The 23,389-nt window shown below is 44.0% G+C and overlaps 2 protein-coding genes across 3 annotated transcripts in view; one reads left to right on the top strand and one right to left on the bottom strand.

The window, feature by feature from the left end:
* Positions 1–19,187, top strand: part of SLC25A15 (solute carrier family 25 member 15) — a 40,948-nt gene extending 21,761 nt beyond the window's left edge. For both annotated transcript variants that reach the window (XM_003412581.4, XM_023551357.2), the window contains 4 exons: positions 9,422–9,559; positions 12,447–12,616; positions 13,593–13,751; positions 15,116–19,187. In XM_003412581.4, the coding sequence (XP_003412629.1) occupies positions 9,422–9,559; positions 12,447–12,616; positions 13,593–13,751; positions 15,116–15,240 (592 nt within the window). In that variant the 3' untranslated portion in view covers positions 15,241–19,187. The remainder of the gene's footprint in view (positions 1–9,421; positions 9,560–12,446; positions 12,617–13,592; positions 13,752–15,115) is intronic.
* Positions 19,170–23,389, bottom strand: part of LOC100654884 (phosphatidylinositol 3,4,5-trisphosphate 3-phosphatase TPTE2-like) — a 311,464-nt gene continuing 307,244 nt past the window's right edge. The window contains exons 23-25 of the mRNA XM_064270194.1: positions 21,801–21,896; positions 20,073–20,143; positions 19,170–19,603 (exon numbers count right to left, since the gene is read on the bottom strand). Of these exons, the coding sequence (XP_064126264.1) occupies positions 19,507–19,603; positions 20,073–20,143; positions 21,801–21,896 (264 nt within the window). The 3' untranslated portion in view covers positions 19,170–19,506. The remainder of the gene's footprint in view (positions 19,604–20,072; positions 20,144–21,800; positions 21,897–23,389) is intronic.

Here is a 23,389-nt window from a genome sequence, read left to right as displayed (position 1 = left end):
CTCACTTGTTAACATAAACTCATTGCCCCCTAAGGTTCCTATCTAATTTTTGGAGTTGTTGTCAATTTAATCCCATATAGATACTTCATAAAAAAGTATAGTGTTCCAGACAGACATTCTTTACTAGTTAAGCTAAACTATTATTTGGTTTTAAGACTTCAAGGGATATATATTTTTTAAATTACCTGAGGACAATAGTTTCAGTGGTTTTTATTCAGCCTCAATAGCTCCTGAAAGTCTGGATTCCATAAGAATTTGAAATTCTAGAACCTTTAAATCACAATGTTCAGTAATGGTAGCCAGGCACCATCCAGTTCGTCTCATCTCATGGCAAAGGAGGCAGCTGTTCATGGAGGCAGTTAGCCACACGTTCCATATCCTCCTCCTCTCCCTGACTCTCCTTACTCTGTTGCTCGGGGTGAATAGAGACCAATTGCTGCACCTTGGGTGTCTGCTTGGAAGTTTTTAAGACCTCAGGCACTATGCAACCAACTGGGAAGTAGAACAGAAGCACTAAACACATTATTAGTACAGTCCACTGGGATGTCTCATGAAACCATGACCCTAAACTTCCAAACCAAGGAACCAAATCCCATGAGGTGTTTGGTTATACATAAACAGCCTTAGCAGCTACTCTTTTTTTTTTTTTTAAGTCATTGTTGTAAACATATCACAACTTTGCCAATTCACCTTTTTACAAGTGTACAACTAATTCACAGCAGTTGATCAGCTGTGCAACCCTACCCTTAATCAGTGTGATTTTTCCTTCATCATAAACAGAAACTCAGTACTCCATAAGCAATAACTTCTCCTTTCCCGCTTCCCTCCCGTCACTGGTGACCGCTAATAAACTTAGGTCTCTATTCATTTGCCTTTTCTTGTTTTTTTATATAAGTGAGTCATGCAATATTTGTCCTTTTGCGATTGACTTATTCACTCAGCATAATGTCTTAGAGTTCATATTGTAGCATATATAAAGACTTCGTTTTTCCGGCTGGCTGAGTAATACTCTATTGTACGTATGTACCACGTATTGTTTATCCATTCATCTGTTGATGGGCATTTAGGTTGTTCCACCTTTTGGCTATTGTGAATAGTGCTGCAGTGAACATTGGTGTACAGTCTTTTTTTGAGTCTCTGCGTTCAAGTCTTTTGGGTTTATACCTAGGAGTGGCGTTGCTGGGTCATATGGTAGTTTTATATTTAGTTTTTTGAGGAACAACCACAGTTTTCCACAACAGCTGTACCATTATGCATTCTACATCCTCACCAACATTTGTTATTTTGTGTGTGTGTGTGTGTGTGTGTATGCGTGCAAAATACACACAACAAAACATAGACAAATTCAACAATTTCTACATGTATAATTTAATGACATTGATTACATTCTTCAAGATGTACAACCATTACTGCTAAAATTTTCCACATTATTCTACCACCATTTATATATATATACACACACACACATATATAAATCTTAGCCATCCTAGTGGGAGTGAAATTGTATCTCATTATGGTTTTGGTTTGCATCTCTGTTATGACTAATGACGTTGAACATCTTTTCACGTGTTTGCTGGCCATTTGAATGTCTTTGGTAAAATGTCTATTCAAGTCCTTTGCCCATTGTATGATTGGGTTGTCTTTTCGTCATTGAGTGGTCAAAGTTTTATATATATATTTTGATTATTAAATTCTTGTCAGATGTATGCTTTCCAAAGATACTACCCAGTTGGTAGCTTCTCTTTTCACTTTTTTGGTAAAGTGTTTTGATGAACAAAGGTTTTTAATTTTTATGAAGTCCCATTTATTTTGTCTTTTATGTTTTTAAATTATTATTATTATATTGGATAATCCATTGTTAAATGCTAGACCTGGCAATGTTACCCTGCATTTTCTTCTAATAATTTTATGGTTTTCATTTTCACATTTAGGTTTTTAATCCATTTTGAAATTGTTTTTGTATATGATGTGAGGCATGGATTCTGTTTCTTTTTTTCTGCACGTGGAAATCCAGTTTTCCCAGCACCGTTTGTTACAGAGACTCTTCTTTCCCCATCAAATGGACTTGGCACTGTTGTCAAAAATTAGTTGATCATAGATGTGTAGGTTAACTTCTGGAATCTCATTTCTTTTCCGTTGGTCTGTGTGTCTACTATTATACCAGTACGTGGATGTTTTGATTATTGTAGCTATATACAAACAAACCCGTTGTCGTCTAGTTGATTCTAACTCACAGAACTGCCCCATAGGGTTTCCAAGGAGTGTCTGGTGGATTTGAACTGTTCACCTTTTGGTTAGCAGCCATAGCTCTTAACCACTATGCCACCAGGGTTTCCATTGTGACTGTATGATATGTTTTAAAATCAGGAAGCGTGAGTCCTACTTTATTCTTTTCTTTCAACGTTGCTTTAGCTATTCAGGGCTTTCTTAGTCATCTACTGCTGCTATAACAGAAATACCACAAATGGATGGCTTTAACAAAGAATTTATTCTTTCACAGTCAAGTAGGTTACAAGTCCAAATTCAGGACATCAGCTCCAGGGGAAGCCTTTCTCTCTCTGTCGTCTGTAGAGGAAGGTCCTTGTGATGCATCAGTCTTTCCTTGGTCTGGGAGCATCTCAGCACAGGAACCTCAGGTCCAAAGGATGCGCTCTGCTCCTGGTGCTGCTTTCTTGGTGGTATAAGGTCCTCATTCTCTGCTTGCTTCCTTTTTATCTCTTGAGAGATAAAAGGTGGTGCAGGCCACACCCCAGGGAACCAGGATGTGACCTGGGTAAGAGTGGTATTAAAATCCCACCCTAATCCTCTTTAACATAAAATTACAATTACAAAATGGAGGACCACCACACAATACTGGGAATCTTGGCCTAACCAAGTTGACACATATTTTGGGGGGGACACAATTCAATCCATGACATTCTACCCTTTGGCCCCCCAAAAATTGCCTCCTTGTAACATGCAAAACATATATACCTTGTCATATCATAGCAAAAGTCTTAACTGCAAGTTCAAAATCCAGAAGTTCCTCTTCATCTGTGAAATCTAGAATACAAGTTATCTGCTTCCAAAGGTACAGTGGCAGAAGAGGCACAAGCTAGACATTTCCATTACAAACAAGAGAAACTGGAGGAAAAGAAGGGATAACAGGCACCAAGCCAGTCAGCAGAACACGTTACATTAGCCCTCAAGGCTTTGAAAATAATCCTTTGTTCTCTGAACCAATTTACACAATGGCTGTGCCCTCTAGACTCTAGATACTGGCCACACTCTCCAGATACTGAGTGGAGGCCCCTCGGCCCTAGGCTTCAGCTCCATCTTCAGGCCCACTGGGACAGCAACTCTGATCCTTTGGCTTTAGGCGTGGCCACTCCACCCTTAGAAACACCAGAGACCGTGACTGCACTCTTTGAAACCTCTGAGGTTATGGCCGTATGTTCTGAGACTGAGGCAGCTCCGCTTCTTTGTTTCTTCAGCTTCTGCTTCCTGGTTTCTTGGCCTCTCAGCTCCCCTGGTCTCACAGCCACATCTGCCCTGCTGGGGCAAGTGTTCCAAAGCTCTGTAGCTCCACCGGTAAATTCCTGGAGGCACCCCACTCCACCAGGAAACCTCCTGCACACACTCAGCTCTCTGGCTCCATGGGCCGGCAAGCCTAGCTCCACCGATAAGTGCCCAGAGGCACCCCACCCCGCCAGAAGCCTCCTGCGCACAGACACTGAGCTCTCTCGCTCTGTAAGTCAGCTCCAGTGCCATCTCGCGCTGGTCTTCTGGCTCTGCTGCTGCAGGTTCTTTGCTGCTGCCAGTTTGATGCTGCTGCTTGCCCTCTGTCACTGTTGCTTCTCCATCCATTCACAGTTTCAAAACCACTTCTACATTTTAGGTATCTGTTAGAGCAGCAGCCCTGTCTCTCAGTACCAGATTCAATCTTAGCCATCTAGTGCTGCTATAACAGAAATACCACAAGTAGGTGGCTTAAACAAAGAGTTTATTCTCTCACAGTCGAGGAGGCTACAAGTCCAAATTCAGGGCATCAGCTGCAGGAGAAGGCTTTCTCTTTCTGTTGGCTGTGGAGGAAGGTGCTTGTGATGCATCAGTCTTCCCCTTAGTCTGGGAGCATTTCAGTGCAGGAACCTCAGGTCCAAAGGATGCGTTCTGCTCCTGGTGCTGCTCTCTTGGTGGTGTGAGGCCCCCATTCTCTGCTTGCTTCCTTTTCCTTTTATCTCTTGAGAGATAAAAAGTGGTCCAGGCCACACCCCGAAAAAACTCCCTTTACATTGGATCAGGGAAGTGACCTGGGGTAAGAGTGGTATTACAATCCCACCCTAATCTTTAGCATAAAATTACAGTCACAAAATGGAGGACAACCACAGAATACTGGGAATATTGGCCTAACCAGGTTGACATGTATTTTTTGGGGGACACAGTTCAATCCATGACAGGGGCCTCTTGTCATTCCATATAACATTGAGGATTGGTTTTTCCATTTCTGTAAAGAAGGCTGTTGGAATTTTAATCGGAATTAGGTTGAGTCTACAGATAGCTTTGGGTAGTATTGACATCTTAACAATATTAAGTCTTCCAATCCATGAATGTGGGACATCTTTCCATTTATTTAAGTCTTTTTTAATCTCTTTCTGCAGTGTTTTGTAGTTTCCAGCGTATAAGTCTTTCACATTCCTGGTGAGATTTATTCCTAGATGTTTTATTTTCTTAGATGCTATTGTAAATGCAATCTTTTCTCTAATTTCCCTTTCAGATTTCTCATTGCTGGTGTATAAAAATCCTACTTTTTTTTTTAAATTGTGCTTTAAGTGAAGGTTTACAAATCAAGTTGGTCTCTCATATAAAAACTTATACACACCTTGCAATATACTCCTAGCTGCTCTCCCTGTAATGAAACAGCACACTCCTCCTCTCCACCCTGCATTTCCCGTGACCATTCCTCCAGCTCCTGTCTCCCTCTGCCTTCTCATCTTGCCTCCAGATAGGAGTTGCCCACACAGTCTCATGTGTCTACTTGAGCCAAGAAGCACACTCCTCACCAGTATCATTTTCTGTCTTATAGTTCAGTGTGATCCCTGTCTGAAGAGTCGGCTTCAGGAATAGTTCCCATCTTGGGCTAACAAAGGGTCCGGGGACCATGATGACCTCCAGGGTCCCTCTAGTTTCAATCACACTATTAAGTCTGGTCTTTTTACGAGAATTTGAGGTCCGTATCCCACTGCTCTCCTGCTTCATCAGGAATTCTCTGTTATGTTCCCTATCAGGGCAGTCATCGGTTGTAGCTGGGCACCATCTAGTTCTTCTGGTCTTAAGCTGATGTAGTCTCTGGTTTATGTGGCCCTTTCTGTCTCTTGGGCTCATAATTACCTTCTGTCTTCAGTGCTCTTCATTCTCCTTTGCTCCAGGTGAAACCCTAGTGATTTTTCATTGTTGACCTTGTGCCCTACAACTGTGCTAAATTCCTCTATTAGCTCTAGAAGTTTTCTTATAAACTCTTGGGATTTTCTATATATAGGATCATGTCCTCTGCGATAGAGGTTCATCACATAAACTTGAAGAACACATACTCTTTACACAAAAGGAAAGCTCCACCTGACCCACCACTGAAAGTGAGCCACCCTATGTTTTTGTTCTTTAGGAATGTGCACTTCAAATGCTGGGCATGGCGCTACCTCCCTGTGGGCAGAAGCGTGAGGGGATCAAATCATAGATCACCTTGGGGCCCCAGTTTTGGGTTCCATGTCATCGTCAAAATGCAGAATATTGGAAGGAGTTTGACGAGAAACAGGATTTTAGGCAGGGTCCAAGGCATCTGAGACTATGCCAGCTGCCCAGCCATCAGACCTTGGTTTGTGCTGGGTCATCCCTTAGGGATTTATTATACAGAGACCGAAATTAATTTGGAAACCACTGGGATGTTTAGCTGTCACTCCTATGAACACTGCTTTATTTTTAAATCATTTGAAATGGTTATATCAGCTTCATGGTGGCAAAGGGCAGCCTCAATGGTTGTTTTGGTAGGAGGTGGAAACCCTGTTGCAATGATAGGCCCCACACGATGAAGTAGATCCCTTGTGCAGACCTGTTCTCTGGACATGCCTGGAGGCCTAAAGATGTGTACTTCCTTAGAGCTTCTACCATGATGGGCGACACTTGTTTTTTAATGTCCCAGGACTGGATGAAATTGCCCAGGGAGACAGAGCTAAAAAAGAGGCTGCGCATGGAACCCTCCAGCATATAGATGTTAAAAAACCAGTTGCTGTCGGGTCGACTTCAGACTCATGGCGACCCTGTGTGTGTCAGAGTAGAACTGCGCCCCATAGGGTTTTCAGTGGCTGATTTTTCAGAAGTAAATTGCCAGGCCTTTCTTCCAAGGTGCCTCTGGGTGGACTCAAGCCTCCAACCTTTTGGTTTGCAGCGAGTTTGTTAACCATTTGCACCACCTAGGGACATGGAAGTGAGGAAGAAGTAAAGAAATAAGCAGGGGACCCAGCTGGAGAGTGTGGCATCTCCCACTGGAGACTGAACTCCCTGTTGTGTAGCTCTTGTCCTGGAGTGTAGCTCTTCCCCAGAGTTCCTAGAGAAGGGTGGAATGGGAAAGCTCGTGAGGTTCCGGAAGAAGGCCTCGTCCTCCTCCCCGGGCACAGCAGTCACCCGGCCATGTGGGAAAGGCAATGCTTTCTGCCTTCTTGCTGAGCGGAATCATTAGGGACCTGGCTCTGCCTGTCTCTCCGCCGTTGTCCCTCAGGCTATGAACGGAGGGAAGAAGCAGGAGCACAGTGCTTTGCTGGTGGAGAACAGCAGAGCCTTGCTGCTGTGTTTCTCTGCTCTGTCTTCAGAGCGTTGAGTTGGTGTTCCTAAAAAGGCTGGGCATCCGGCTGAAGCAGAGAATTGTGCTGTGTACATCGTGTTGTTTTAGTAGGTGCGTGTCATTCAGTTTGCTGAAGAAACCATCCTGCTTAACTTTGTCCAGCCCAGCACTCTGATCTTTTTTGAGCTTGGAGACTTTTTCTCTTTCATCCTGCAGACAGCAGTTGCTTATTACTGGGGGGTGGGGTGGGGGTGGGGGTGGGGAGTACTGTCATTAGCATTTACAAAGCTCTGACGCAAAGTATCTGCTTTTCAGCCTTCACCCTGATCTGTTAGATGAGCAAGCCAGGGGCTATTATCCTGTTTTACAGATGGGGAAACCGGTACGGAGAGCGACGTGCTCAAAACCGCCGGCGTAATAGGAGAGAGCTGGGAACCAGACCTCAGTCGGGGCTCTGGGGCTGTCTGGGAGAGGTTAGATCTAGAGGAAAGCTTGAGCAGGAGCAGTGAGAAGGAGGCACAGCCTGTGAGAGCCTGGTGGGGATCTGCAGTAATCCTGCCAGTGTTTGTCCTTGGTTATCTGTCCCAGAGCATGACCTTTGGACACTTGGGGTCCCACAAAGCGGGAGTGTTCAGTACATTGCATTGAATATAGGACAGCGGTTGATTCTTAAAAAACCCCATCCTACACCTGTGCCGTTTCCATTCCAGCTCCTGGTAGAGCCTGGGCCCAGGCTCACAGTGAGTGCTGGTAGGGAAAGTCGTCATTAGAAAGCCAAAGTCCCTGGCCAATCTGATCTGGCCTGGTCGTTGCCCTGAGTAGTATGCTTGGCCTTGGTCCAGGTGTCTGAGCCATCCTTACCATGGCTCGGGGCTAAGAGGCCTCTGCATTTATTGACTGCCACCTTCGCTCTGGCTGATGACCCCAGTTGACTGTTGCCTGTCAGCAGACTGACAGTCCCTGAAGGAGACCAGGTGTGGACTTGCTGGCTGCAAGACAGCAGGAGCCATCTTAAGCTCAGTCGGAGTAAAGGGAGGAGGGAGGGCTGGACTCAGTAGCACTGGACAAAATCTCTACAGTCTGTGAAACTGTGTGTATTTAGCTCTTGTCTGTTAAATAGTCTTACGTTTCACTCTCCAAAATTCAAAGGAAGTCCAGTGCCCTGAAGGCAGCACCTTCCTCCTGAAAGAAAACCTCACTCCTAGCCAACTTCAGAGGGATGAGGAGAGGGTGTGGGAGAGGCTGGCCTGGCCCCTATATACCTGCTGTGCCTCTACCACTGCAAAGGCCAGACCCAGGGCACGGGGACTTGCAGGACTGGAGCAGCCCTTGAGGTGTTTAATACTGCTATAAGTAGAGGATCATTGAATGTTTAGGTCCATTCGGCTTTTGCTCACAGATCTCTCTACCCAGGGAAGTTGGCTGAGGGTGCTACCACCCCCAGGGGCTTTTGGTTGTTCTAGTGACATGCTGGCATTTAATGGGCACATGCTGGGAGCCAGTTGTCCTACTGTGAGCTGGTCAGTCGTTCCTGCACTGCGAGGAATCAGCCCAGACGAAGTGCCGGCAGCACTCCTGTGAGGAAACTCCATCGCAGGGTTTGGCAAGGGATTTTCTGTTCGAAGTCCCTGGGTGGTACAAACGTTTAATGTCCTTGGCTGCTTACTAAAATGTTGGAGGTTCGAGGCGCCTTGGAAGAAAGGCCTGGTGATCTATTTCAGAAAGATCAGCCATTAGAAACCCTATAGAGCACAGTTCTGCTGTGACACACACAGGGTCACCAGGAGTTGGAATTGATTTGACGGCGGTTGGTTTTTTTGAATCCTCAGAGAAGCCTTCCTAGCAATTTGTTTTTCAGACTTTTCTTGAACTCTTACTGGATTCTCATTTCACAGTCCCACTAGCAGCTGTGGCTGGCGGTGCTAAAACCCATAAGAGTTTAGGCGATTTGGGGATTTGTGTCCATTCATTCCCCCTCTTTGGTTTAGATTTTCACCTTAACCATTTCCTCTGAAGCCCTCAAGCGGCTGGCTCGAGCTGGCTTGCCCCTGCAGCTTTGCTGCCTCCCCTCTGGCGAGGAGGTTGTCAGCTGAACAGGGAAGCCTTTTTGCTCTGCTGCAACGTTTCAGTTAAAATTTTGTTCTCGCCTTCATCTGAGGCGGTTACATTATATGTCGCATGTCGGGCTGGCCTGAGAACCTAGTTTAATTAACACCAAAGTATTAATGATGCATCCTTTGGGTGGTGGCACAGTGGGTAAGTTTCCCCCTCCACGCTGTTCTGCTTGTCTCATAAAAAGAGCATGAGCTTGGCAGCCAGCCTGAGCCATCTGCGTTTGAATCCTGCGCCCCACTTATTTGCTGTGTGGCTTTGGGCACGTATGTATAACCTCTCAGCACCATTCTCCCCATCTAGAAATTGGGGTATTGCTATCACCTTCACAGGTTGTGGGACCTTGGAGGAGCAGCCTGTGACGTTCCAGCAGGTGCTGGGAAGCGCTCCCTCCTTCCACTGTTGCTCTCCCTGCCTCTCCCGGTGCCTTCCTTGTGGCAAGTGCTGGAGGAGGGAGTGAACTGACAGCCACAGTCTCCTGTGCTTGTGTCCTTTCAGTGACCTCCAGAATGCGGCTGCTGGGTCCTTTGCTTCTGCGTTTGCTGCACTGGTGCTCTGCCCCACTGAGCTTGTCAAGTGCCGGCTGCAGACCATGTACGAAATGGAGACATCAGGAAAGGTAGCGACGAGCCAGAAGTAAGCACCACGTGGGCACACGCGGTCAGGTCTCTCTTACCTTGGTGTATCGGTCATTTATCTATTTTGTATTGTAGTAAAATCACGAGGCAGATATAGACACTTTTATCTATTCTAAAACATTCTTGATCATGTTTCTAGAATGCTTTCCCGACTAGTTAAAAGATAATTTTCTGAAAGGACTGTCTGTGATGGTTAGACCCACTACCCCACAGAATGTCTTAGGCAGATACTCCTCCAGAAATGGAGAAGCCAGGAGCTTTTGCTCCTTTGGCCTCTTGGGTGCATAAGGCATGACCCCCAGGTGTCTTTGGGGCACATAGTGGGTAGCTTTATCCTTTGCCCCATTGGTAACCCTACCAGGTTTGCATGTGTCTGAGAGCTGAGCCTTCAGCAAGTGCCCATTTAGATTTTGAGATAAATATTTATGCCTATTCCAGGGTGATAACGTGGGTGTTCATGGTGACCACCTCAGATTAGAGGGGCACCTTCCTTTACCTCCCCTTCCCACAACCTCTCTGAAGGACTCAAGTTCTGAAAACATTCACCAAAATGCTTGTGAAGGAGAGCCAGTCTTCAGTGTCACATTACCACCTCAGCCTGGAGAACAGATCCTAGCCGCCCTGTGAGGGTGCATATGTCATACACAGTGTGATTTATTTGATCATTGACAAACAGTTTATGAATCCCCAAACGTGCTTATGTACCTTGACTCCTGGCTGACAGGAGTTCCAGTCTTGGCTGTTGCTGTGGATAACTGGGAAACAGCAGTAGCTAAACCGATGATTTCCAGATTATCAGCCTCCTCACAGCGAGAGTGGGGTTTGTAAGAGCAGCCTGTTTTCTGTACCTCTGAGATTTCATTAGTTTAATAGTTACACTTACCTAGAAGTCTAAAGTGTAACTATTAAACTTTTTGTTGAAATACAGCATGCAGGAATGTAAAGTCATAAAAAATTGTAAAATGTGCACATTTATAAATACTTAAAAAATGAACATGCCTTTGTAACCACTGGCTGGATTAAGAAATAGAACGTTAGTGGCACCCAGAGAGTCCCTTCACGTCGTTCCCAAGTAGTTTGAGGATTTTTTTTTTTAAAGTGTGGTAAATACGTATGTGACATCATTTGCCATTTCGGTGTCCTTCACACGTGCAGTTTGGTGACGTGAATTATGTCCCTCATGTTGTGCAGCCCTCGCTGTTGTCCGTTTCCACATTTTCTCGTCATGCTTATCACAAGCACAGTGTCCTGTACACAGTGAGTCCCCCTTCCCCCACCCCCCACCCCAGGTAACCACTAATGAGGTTTGGTTCCTGTGCGTTTGCCTGTTCCAGGTCTTTCATGTAAGTGGGATCCACAATATTTGTCCCTTTGTGGTTGACTTCTTTCACTCAGCATAATGTTTTCAAAGTTCATCCATATTGTAGCTTGTAACAGAACTTCATTTATTTTTACGGCTGAGTAATATTTTGTATGTATGGACCATATTTGGTGTACCCATTCATCTTTTGATGGATGTACAGGTTGTTTCAGTTTAAGATATTTTTAAAGAAAGTATTTTTAAATCAAAAAGATTTAGGTAGATGGACACCTTGCAAGAAAGTAAAATACAAAGTCTGACTTTGTATCTTGGGTATGGGGTATATGGCAGCCTTGGGGTGAAACCCTGGTGGCGTAGTGGTTAAATGCTACAGCTGCTAACCAAAGGGTCAGCAGTTCAGATCTGCCAGGTGCTCCTTGGAAACGCTATGGGGTAGTTCTACTCTGTCCTATAGAGTCACTATGAGTCAGAATTGACTCGATGGCACTGGGTTAGGTTGGGTTGGGGTGAAGACTTGATTAGAAGTCAGGTGGTTGACTGTGTTCTCTTCCACATGTGGAATGCCAGTGGTACTGCGGGAAGTAATGCCCAACGAAGACTTCTGGAGTCCTCAGAAGGAAGATAATCATTAAAAGCATGTGGCTTTTATTACCTTGGGGCTTGATCGTTCATTGCTGAGTTCAAGCTGAGTGGCCTGCTCTCTGAGAATGAAATGAAAACTGAGGCGTTCACTGAGGTGCACTTAGTACAGGAGCCTGGGCCTGCCGCAGGAGGACTCTGGGTGAAAGTGGTCCCGTATCAGGCAGCTGCAGCAGCAGGGCTTTGTTCTCCTCACAGTCACAGTAGCCAGAATTGTAGCAGCAGTGCCAGGCTGTCTTTCATCCTGCCTTCATGTGGCATTTACTCCTTTGCTCATTTCTCTGCATTGAAACAAAACAAACCCTAAACACTGAAGAAATTCCCTCAAAACGCACCACATGAAAAGAAAGAGTGAGAAGATAGGAATTGGGGGAGGTCAGGGAGTGGGCAGATACAATACCATTTTATTCTTGCTGAGTTTGAGTAGCTCCTTGTTGTAATTGAACAAAACCAAACCCGTTGCCATTGAGTCGGTTCTGACTCATAGCGACCCTATAAGGCAGGGTAGAACTGCCCCATAGGGTTTACAAGGAGCGGTTGGTGGATTCGAACTGCTGACCTTTTGGTTGGCAGCCTTAGCTTTTTTTTTTTTTTTTTTTTTAACCACTGCTAATTCACTGTAGGAAAGTGGGCATCAGCTCTTTTACATTTCTGATAATGTGAATCTAGAAATGTGTGCATCCATTTTAATAAAATGTTTACCATGGAATAATTTAAATGACAAAAATTTGTTGTAAGTATCTCTACGTCTCTAAAATGTTTCCTTCCCACAGAAGGCTGGCTTTTACCTCATAATGCCTTGCTCCTCTGTGTCTATATCAGGCTTTGTTCCTGTGCCTAATCACCCTACTAACTGGGTGCGAATGCTGCCGGCCTCCCTTCTCCCCTGCCTGCCGTAACTGTGCCGCACTCTCTCTCCTCCCAGTACAGTTTGGTCTGTTGTGAAGAGTATCCTTAGGAAGGATGGCCCCTTGGGCTTCTACCATGGACTGTCAAGCACTTTACTTCGAGAAGTACCGGGCTATTTCTTCTTCTTCGGTGGCTATGAGCTGAGCCGATCGTTTTTTGCATCAGGGAGATCAAAAGATGAACTAGGTAAATGTATTTGCGTGAGAGCAATTTGATACATGTTCTCCCTCCGCAGTGGTGTGGCTGCTGCTGGTTCTCTGCCCTGTGTGCCCCCTGGTGGAGGGAGGTCCGCCTGGCAGTAGAGTTTCTGGATACAGCAAGTAATGTGGCCTTAGACTGCTAGCCAGCACCCTTACACTAGGCTTCCTAACTCCCCAGCACCAGGGGCTGAAGCGGTACCTCCCAGACTTTGATTGGAATAATGTTTGTTAATTTGTCCTGGATCCAATTTAGGTGGAGAAGAAGTACAGGAATTACTTTCCCCACAGGGAAATTGCTACAAATAATCTTGTAATAAGTTTAAAACTTGTTAATAAATCTTAATAGTGTTTTGAGAGCAGTGAAAACTGTAGTTGTTTGTAGCTTGCTCTGTTTAACCACTTGGCACAACTATATGCAATGTTTGACTCAGGTGAGTCACCTTTTTTTTTTTAATATCTCCTTTCAGTGTTTTGGATCTATTCTGGGAACTACGAGTCAAGCTCCCAGACTTAACTGTTGAGTTTAATAAGAGAATCTTGATTTTTCAAAGGAAGAATTGGGGCTATAGGATGTTAAAATATTTAGAGTGAGCAAGCTGAAAAAAGACATGGCTGTGGTCTTTGACCTTCCTTCCCAACCCCATGGGCAGGCATTGTCACCTGCTGTGAGCCTGCTGGCCCCTTCGGGCCAGCCCTCTGGAAGGCAGGGCCTCCATCTCGGTGAGCAGCCTAAAACAGCCCTCACTAGGGTTTCTTGTCCTGACGAGACCCAGAAGTGGACATGGACGATCAAACCGAACCTGTGTCCTTGGTGCCTGGTAATAAGACCTTTTGACAGTTTCCTCAAAGAATCACACTCCCAGCATTCGCATTTGTATTTTCACCTGCCTGCAGCCATTACTACATTGACTTATATGTGTCACCTGTCCTAGGGACAAAACACTGCTCTTTTTCTTCTCCAGGCCCTGTCCCTTTGATGTTAAGTGGTGGAGTTGGTGGAATTTGTCTCTGGTTGGCTGTGTATCCAGTGGATTGTATCAAATCCAGAATTCAGGTTCTTTCCATGACTGGAAAACAGGCGGGATTTATCAGAACCTTTGTACGTGTTTTGAAGAATGAAGGTGAGTCTGCTGATTGCAGGAACAGAGCAGGAATGCCTGGAGTGTGTGGCGCCCGCTGCTGGTCTTAATGGAGGTGTGATCTCGCATGACCACTCTTGTTCCCCACCTCACACGCTGTTTTTAGCAGTGTGGGTGAACCCACGTTTGTGGATTTGTCTTCCAGACCCCTTTCTTTAGCTTGCTTTCAAGTCGCTGTTCCAGACCCCTAGGCCAGGCACCAGTCAGGATTCTTTGTTCTAAATCACCCGGAGGGAATTTTTAAAATATGGGCTTTGCCTAAGGGGACAGATGCACCACCTGTTTTACATGACAGATGTTATCAGACGTCGTCTAACTGCAGGGATTTAAAAGGATGTACAGCATCCTTAATGCTAGGACTCCTGGGATTAGAAATGGGCTAAGAAGTGTCTGTAGGATTTAGTGTCAGCTTTTAGAGTTTTTTTTTTTTTTAGAGTTATGCAGGAAGGTAAGGATTTTGTGAGCAAGGTTTATATGAAGCTAGCTTTACGAAACCAGAGTAAAGACCTGTGCTTCCAGCATCCACTATGCATCTCAAAACTTGGGAGCAGAGTAGCAGTGCGGTAGTATGCGGACACTGTTTAAGTCACGTCACAAGTAGAGCACAGACACCATGTGTATTAATAGAAATCCCACTTAAATTTGCATATCACTCCCTACTTTTATGAAGTGTTTACACCTACGTTATGTAATTTTCGTAACAATTCTGGGAACATATTTTCCCCCATTTAATATCAGTCCAGGAGCGCTGGGGTACAGTGGTTAAGTGCTCAGCGGCTAACCAAAAGGTTGGTGGTTCGAACCCACCAGCTGCTCTGCGGAAAAAAGATGTGGCAGTCTGCTTCTGTAAAGATCGCAGCCATGGAAACCCTTTGGGGAGCTCTCCTCTGCCCTGTAGGGTCTCTGTGAGTCGACATTGCCTTGCTAAAGTAATTTCAAGCCAGTGCTAGTACTAAAACAGGGTCTCTGACCTCTAGGGGGCAGTGCTTTTTCTATGCCCGGTGGTCCTCGCGCCCCAGGCAAAGCTGCAGAGCTGCTACTGCAAGCGGCTCTGTGATTGCCCCATCTGGCCTCCTAAGGCCTCAGCTCTGCCCAGTTCATTGGACAGATGTTAACCAAGCGTGGAACTGGCGTATGTTACTTGAGCATGGATCACCTTGGCCTGGAGACCTGACAAGTGTCCTTGTTTCCATTTGTGTGTTTAGGGAAACCTGAAAATAAATCCATTGCTTTTTGGGTTTGGGTGCTGCTGTAGAGTAAGTATAAAAATCTCTGTGCTCTGCAGCTACATGGGCATTTCCAAGGAGAGGATTATCTCCGTCTTTGATCACCCTTTTGTCTTGTAGGAATAAAGGCTTTGTATTCTGGACTGAAACCGACTATGGTTCGTGCGTTCCCTGCCAACGGGGCCCTGTTTCTGGCCTACGAATACAGCAGGAAGCTGATGATGAGCCAGTTTGAAGCGCAGTGAGGTGCCTTGCGGACCTGGACCCAGGCACTCGTTTGAGGACCACAGTTCATCTCAGGGCTTCACAGAGTACAAGAACTATGTGCAATTGTTTTGACTTCATGAGAATTTTGTTTTTGTCTTCCCTGCTTCTACCTTAAATCTTAAACTTTATGGGAGAACTTCTAGTTTACATCTATAAATTCTGTCCATATTGTATTGAAATAGAAAAATTGCTGTTCTTCCCCTTGGTGAAATAGAGTGAGCCAGTGGCCTTGTGTACCTCCACTGGAAGGCTGAACATAGGTCTGCCAGGGCTTTTTCTTGAACCTGTATGTGCACTTGGGGTTGGATGGTTATGTGCTGTGAAATGCAATTTTGTTCCATGTTTCATCTCAGATATTGCCAGAAAAACCCAGAGTTGAGCAGATTTATGAAGATGGTTATAAATGATTGTGTAACCCATTTAAGATGTAAGGTCAGCTTAAAGTCTGCTTAACATGTGCACTGTACACGTTGAAGTTTTAAAGTTTTTGTGTGGTGCTTGAAAACCAAAATATCCATCTGGATTTTTAAGAGAATATTTCTGTGTTCTGGTGTGGCTTCCACATTCTTGAGTTTTGGAGTAGGCATCCTGGATTTTCCCAAGATGCTCTGCTCTCACTGACATAGTACCTGCCATTTGCCTTCTAAGTGGGATCATACTCCTCACTCCAGCTGCATTGCTGGATGCGGCCTAGAGCCTTCTCTTACACCACCTTCCCTTCCTCCCTCTCCAAAGTGTTTCCCTCTGCTGGGCTTCCAACGGAGGAAAGGGCTGAGGAGACGGGGCTGTGCTGCCATGCTTTGATGGAGACCTATGTGGCTGACAGCAACTCTTAGCTTCTGGTCTCTGGGCCCCTGCCTGGGTAGGATTCCAGGGTGTTCTCCTTGCCCATCTAGGGGCTGTTGATCCACTTCGGCCCACTCACTGTCCTCTCTGCCTCATACCAGTCACAAACCGTTCCAGGGACAGCATGCCAAAGCCAGGAGAAGCCTCATCCCTGTTTGGTGATCAAGTGACAGTGCTCGTGAGCGAAGTCCCCTCCCCTCTTTGTAACAGAACTAGACAACTTAGTGCTAGCACTCTGCAGTGAGTAATGGCAGGGTTAACTCATCCTGAAGTTTACCGTATGGCCTATAACTCCTTGCCATGCTTTCAAAGTGCTGGAGCCTTCTAAAATTTGGTACTGGTGGTCAGAATTTTAATGATGATTATATATGGGATGTGACTTTATAAAGTATTGAAACAATAAGAAAAGTAATTTTGTAAGTATACCATATATCTGTATCTACATACACTGGCACAAAAGACCCACAGTTCATCTGATCCCTGGGGATCCCTGGGATCTATTTTTTTGGCCATATGGTATAAGAGGGTCATTCTTACCACCACTAAAGCAAGCCCCATCTTTCCATACTGCCAAGAGCAGCAGGGTCCCTCAGTATGGAGTGTTCTTCAGCAGCCTGCAGAGTGCCAGCAAGCGGGCACTAACCATGATTTCCAGTGGTCCATGCCTGTGTGTCCGTCACAGTCAGCAGAATGCAGACACATCACACCTGTTTCTGTCAGCTTCGGCTCTCCGTGAAGCCTCTGTGCTAACTGCAGCCATGGTGCCTGTGCAGGCAGGCCAGGGAGACAGGGTGCTGACTGACGGCTGCTGCAAAAATCGGCCGGGATGCTCGCTTGGCACGGTGTCTGGTGTGTGCAACAGCTGCAGGGTGGGCTTCCATCTGCCTTTTCTTTCAAAGGAAACCATTTTCTACTTTACTTTTTTCTCCATGTTCAGATGATCGGTGGCTTGTGCGTGGTGCTTCGTCCTCACAGGCCTGGATTTAAAGCAGACTGGGAAGCGGGCTGGCTTCCAACAGGAAGTGGGACTCCACAGTGCATGTGCCGATGCCCGTTAGCCCTATTGTCAGCAGACCTTGTTTTCACATGTTGTCCAGTAAAGATTTGACTAAATAAATAGAAATCGCTTGAAGCACGTCGTAGTCAGTGGGAACAAGGAGTGGGGACCCAGGTTGGGAGAATTTGTTTTCATTCTATTTGCTTAATTCACATTCAGTATTTGAGTACAGTTTGTACCATTTCAGATCTGTACTCCAGGCAAAACATACACTAATACAAAATATTGTGTTTAAGAAAATTTGGGGATCGACTCAACGGCACTGGGTTTGGTTTTTTGGTTTTACGATTATTTAGGAGCCCTGGTGGCACAGTGGTTAAGAGCTCGGCTGTAACCAAAAGGTCAGCAGTTCGAAATCACCAGCTACTCCTTGGAAACCCTATGAGGCAGTTCTGTAGGGTTGCTGTGGGTGGGAATTGACTCGACGGCATTGGGTTTGGTTTTTTGTTTGGTGGTGATCTCCAGACATTCTGAGCCACCAACGTGGGTGGCCCAAGTTGTTTTTGTAAATGCATTGGTTATACAGTTGCTTAATTTGAGTGGTCTGCCTCAAACCCTATTTTTTCCTCCCACAAACTATTTTTTTTAGTGTGTGTTTTTTGCAGAGTGTAAAGTTGGTTTTTGCTTTTTTATTTTTAATTTGCTGTCTCCAGTCTAATTGTAGTTAGAGGAGAGGGATGCTTTCAATCCATAAAACTGCCTACATGCTATCAACTCAACTTTTTAAAACCTCCGCCCCAGCCGCTGGTAACCACTAATCATGTTTTGTCCAGATAGATTTGCCTGTTATAGGTACTTCATATAAGGCGAATCATACAGTATGTGCCCTTCCATGTCTGGCTTATTTCACGTTTTCAAGGTTCATCCGTGAGGTGGTATGTGTCAAGATTTCTTTTTTTTAAGCTGGGTTATATGCAGTATTCCACTGTATGTAATACCACGTTTTGTTCATTCCTCTGTTGATGGAGACTTGGATTGTTCCACCTGTTGACGACTGTGAGTAATGCTGCAGCAAGGTTTACTCAGGAATGAGGATATTACGTTTTCTAGCACAGACACCAGTTTTTATTAGTTGCTATACTTTTTGTTTTCTGATGAACTCAACTTAAGTCTAGATTATTGAGTTCTTTACCAATAAAAGGAAAATCATTCCAGTAAGGATAATTTCAATAAAGCCAAAATAAAACTGTTTTCAAGGACAGTTTTGGCCTTAAAGTACGGTGGAACCAAGGGCACTTAGAACAAGGTAGCACCCGGTACCAAAGTGAAAATAATGGTCATCTAAGGACACAAGGATTCCTTGGTGGCCTGAATGATTAACATGCTCAGCTGCTATCCAAAAGGTTGGATATTCGAGTTCACCTAGAGGTGCCTCAGAAGGCCTGGTGATGTGCTTTGGAAAGACCCCAGGCATTGAAAACCCTATGGAGCACAGTTCTCCAGCGACACACATGGAGTTGCCATAAGTTGGAATCAACTCCACAGCAGTAACAATGGACACGGGACTAACCAGTGTTTATAATGAAAAGGTAGCCTGCCTTCACGGTTCCCCAAGCCTAGGTAAATTTGGCTACGCAGAGCTCATTTCAGTGGGGGTAAGTGTGGTAGGTTTTACAATAATCTAGATTACTGTAAGAGCAAGTGCTCCGTTTAACTTCACTTAGGATGATACATAAAAGCAGAGGTTACTGAAGATTCATTTTCCTTCATGCTTACTGAGGTCTTTCACTCTCCTTGGGGATGCATGTTTGTGCATTTGTGTAATTAAAGGAAGACTGTCATGTAAGCAACCCAACTGATGCTTGAAGCACCATGAAAAGTGTGTGTGTGTTGGAGGGGGGGGCTGTTTTTGTGAAACATTTCTCCTTTCTGGGTTTAAAACTTAGTCTTTATTTCCAGTTTGATGTTTTTTACTAGTTTATAAATCAAATTGAGGAAGGAGATACAAATTACATTTTTAATAAATCTGAAATTACAATGAAAAAAGTTCATAACAAGTACTGGTCCAAACACATATAAATAAATCCCCAGTATTGGGGGGGGGATCACAATTTTTAAATACCACAGTTATTTGAATATGAACATTCTATTTCAGAGTTCTTCAAAATGATACCTAATGTTCCTGTGTCCCAATTTTATCTAAATAGCAAATTGAAAACTTTGAGTATTCTTTTGAAAAATAAAAAAAAAGATCAGCAAATGTATGTATTTAATAGAATTCTACCTATATACTTAAAAGATATAAACACTCACAGGGTAGGGAAAAACATGATTATATGCTAAAATGCTATCTGTAGTTAAAATGAGGTACCAGCTACATTATAACTGTAGGGTATATATCTCATTCAAAATAGACTTCTACCGCAAACTCCGGTCGGTAAATTTTCCAGGTTTTTGACTTATGGGGATTATCCAATTCATTTCTTGGAAGATAAAGCCTAAGAAGAGAAAAAAAAATTTTTTTTTAATTTAAATTTTAGGGCTAAAAGAAAGCCATGCCATAAGGGCACTCTTGTTAGAACTTTAAAAAAATTTGCTTGCCCTGATGAGAGTCTCGGCCCCTTTCTGTTTCATAGTTGGCTCCGTCTGCTCACGGAGGGCTGCAGGGTGTGTCCAACTGAGCTGACTTCACCCTAAACTTCCCCGGAACGCATTTATTACTGCACCCAAGACCTGATTATAACTTTTTAACTTATAACACAGTCTCATGGCATGGTCCTTGAGGAGAATGTGAAAATGGGTCTCCAGTATAGCTATATTTAAAAATAACCAGATTAAGATGGTAATGGTGACTTGAGGATTTTTTGGTTTCTGTACATTGAGTTTACGACAATCTGTAAAAGACTTGCCTTACATCCATACACTGAAGATTAAAGCTATTTCTGTTGGATTGTATCATAGCCATACCTGTAGTTTTTTATAAAAGATGTATTGAACCAGAAGAAAAACGGGCAGTTGTCATAGTATCTAGGAAGATCCTAAAAATACATGGTGGAAAAAAAAAGTTATTTTTCATAATAAAATTGATACCAAGCGCTAATTATTCCCAAGTGATTAAAATTCATTCCTTTGTTTATTCTCCCATTTGTCAATCAACCGTAGTCAGAAGTATGCAGCACTCTACAGTCATAATACGCACAGTACAGAGAAGGAGGCTTTAAGTAAGACAATGCCGCTCCTTTCTCTTGCTGTTTATATCACAGTTGTCAAGGAGATTTATTTTTTCCATGATATTTAGGAATTTAGGCACTGGTCTTTTTAACTGACTCAGTGCTGTAGAATCTACTAAGGACCTACGCTTTTTATTCCCAAATATATTGTCAATTTTTGCAAGAAACAGATACATTAAACAGTTAACCATAATGATGATAATGGTAGAAATACCTAAAATTTTGGAAGACTTTTCACCTCGTGGCTCTTGACAACCACAAAGGCTGGATATTACCACAGTCCTCTGGGCCAGTGCTCTTTACCTCATGCTTCTGCTTAGAGTTTGAGAATCCAGACTGGCTCCAAGTATTCAGGGACAACCATCCCGTATGGGAACTGTTCAGGTCACTTGGTTCGACACACTTACCATTGCAATACTCAAGAGAGTCTTCAACACACAGCGGGGACCAAGCAGGGGATGAGGATGAAGGGAGGGCCCAGAAAATAAAATTTAAATTGAGCTACACAGATACTCACTGGCAGTTGTGGTTGATAGGAAAATGGAACTGTTGAGGCTTAGAAATTTATATACAGAATAATATGCAGACATACATTTAATATAACTGGTCAATATAAATAAAAATTATCAGCAGGTATTCGGAGTATATCTACCAGAGTGTATCTTCCAAAGACAATGGGAAACATTCTCATTTTTCATAAGTGAAATATTGAATTAATAAGTATGATTTGTAATCTATAATCAGAGGAAAGTAAAATCTCCCTCTCTTTAAAGTATTTTATAAATTAAAGGGAACAAGGTGTTTTAAAGTTAAAACTGCTATGTAGTAAAAAATATACCTTTTTTAGCATCTTGTTTTAATTTTTTATTCCATAATTAAAAAAAAAAAAAACTCATAGCAACCCTATAGGACACAGTAGAACTGTTTTCAAGTCTAATCTTTATGGAAGCAGACTGCCACATCTTTCCCCAGCACAGCAGCTGTCGGATTCAGACACTGACCTTTCGGTTAGCAGCTAAGTGCTTAACCACTGCACCACTATGGCTCTTTATTCCATAATAATACATGTAAACTGTATAAATCCAAACCCATTGTTGTTGAGTCGATTCTGACTCACAGTGGCCCTGTAGGGCAGAGCAGAACTGCCCCATAGGGTTTCCAAGGCTGTAAGTCTTTATGGAAGCAGGCTGCCACACCCTTCTCCTGCAGAGCAGCTGGTGGGTTCCGGCCACCCAGCGGGTTGGTTAGCAGCTGAGCGCTTAAGTACTGTGCCACCAGGCCTCCTGTAAATTGTACAGAACTTAGAAAAATGAGTAAAAAATAAAATTACATGTTTTTATGTTTTTTTCTCTTCCTCCCTGGCTAGGGTTTGACTCTCCTATCATTTCCCTCGTTGGGAATGGTAGCAAAGGAAAGTCCAAACCAAAATCATTCAAAAGACTAGACGAGAACAAGAATTACTTACTGAAGAAGAAAAAAACTTCACTTTCACATCATCACAGAGACTTGGACAGTTGATGAGCTGAATTATCACTTTGTCTGTTTCAGCGTCGTGATATATCTGTGAATGGACACGAGGAGCCCAGCCTAAACCCAGCTGATGATGAGATGAGGGGCACACCAGTGAAGTCAACGTTCGCACATCTAGGCTCCCTGTATTTATCAAGTCCTCTTCACCTCAGAGCCTCGCTGTGGGGTGCCTTTGAGTCAATTTTCAGCTCATAGCCACCTCATGTGACAGAGAACTGCCCCATAGGGTTTTCTGGGCTGTAATCTTTATGGGAGCAAGTTGCCAGGTTTCGCCCCTGAGGAGCTACCAGTGGGTTTGAACCACCACCCTTTGGATTAGCAGCTGAGCACTTGCCCATTGTGTCACCAGGGCTCCTTATAGCCTCATTGCTACATGTTATATGGAAGGGTCAATCATTTCTGTGACATTGCAACACTGTTGTTTAAATGCTTGGAGGTTATGGTGGGGCACTGGTGAAAAGCAGAGTATTAATTTTCTATTAGAGTTTAACAAGTAAACATTGTTAAATGTGTGACCTGATTTTCATATATCGGGGCCTCTTTTGAGAATATACTAAGAAGAGCCATTTCAAACCTGGCATTGACATTCAAAAGGCAATGTGTGAGTGATCATGTTTTATGAAAAACTTCATGCTTGTTGACCGAATCATAGGCCTTGCCCATTGCAGGCTGCTGGATGGAGTGACCAAAGATAGGTCAAGTTTCTGGGTGGAAGACATTGAAGCTACACTAAGAATATCTTTGTTACTGATTCATCCTTGTATATGAGAAAGGTCTATGTCAAGCACTGTGAAAAATACATATGTGCCTTCAGGGAGCTGTATACATAGGGAACAATAGGGGAACGTCACACAATTGAGGGCCAGGTGAAGACTGAGTGCTGCTGTGCACTTTAGGGGAGGCTAACAGGAGGTGTGAAATGAGAAAGCTTCACAGAGGAGGTAGGGATTCAGCGGGGCTTGGAAGGTTTTGGATAAATGAACAGGAGCACAGAAAAGAGAATCCAATGGAGACACAAAGGGAAAACATCAGCAAAAAACATGAAGCAGAAATTAGAGTGTTGTCTTCCAAGGAGCCAGGGGGAACCCAGCCTACTTGCAATAGAGTCTGCAGGTCAGGTTACTGATGGAAATGAGCTCAGCTATGATAAAGGCATACCCTGAGAGCTCAAGAGCAGGGAAAGAAGCGTGAAGTTGCTGAAGAATATGGTGGTGCATTTCCTGTGTGGCAAGGTCATCTGATAATTATCACATATATCATTTGCTTAGTCTTTTGTAGTTCACAAAGCAGCTTCACATATATATATCTAATTTAATCCTCACAACATTTGAGATGTAATCTTTATTTTACAGACAGGGATACTGAACCAAGATATTGACTGGCTTTGCCCATGGCCACATAATTGTGTCTTCTGCTCTACCCTGAAGCTTCTTCACAATGACAGCAGCTTTTCAGGATGCGTGTGGCAAGTCTATATATTTTGCATGATAGAAGGAGAAATGGAAGGTAAGGACACCATTGTAG

This window comes from Loxodonta africana, chromosome 17, assembly GCF_030014295.1.
Source record: "Loxodonta africana isolate mLoxAfr1 chromosome 17, mLoxAfr1.hap2, whole genome shotgun sequence".
Lineage (NCBI taxonomy): Eukaryota > Metazoa > Chordata > Mammalia > Proboscidea > Elephantidae > Loxodonta > Loxodonta africana.
This window is presented reverse-complemented; position numbering and strand designations above follow the sequence as displayed.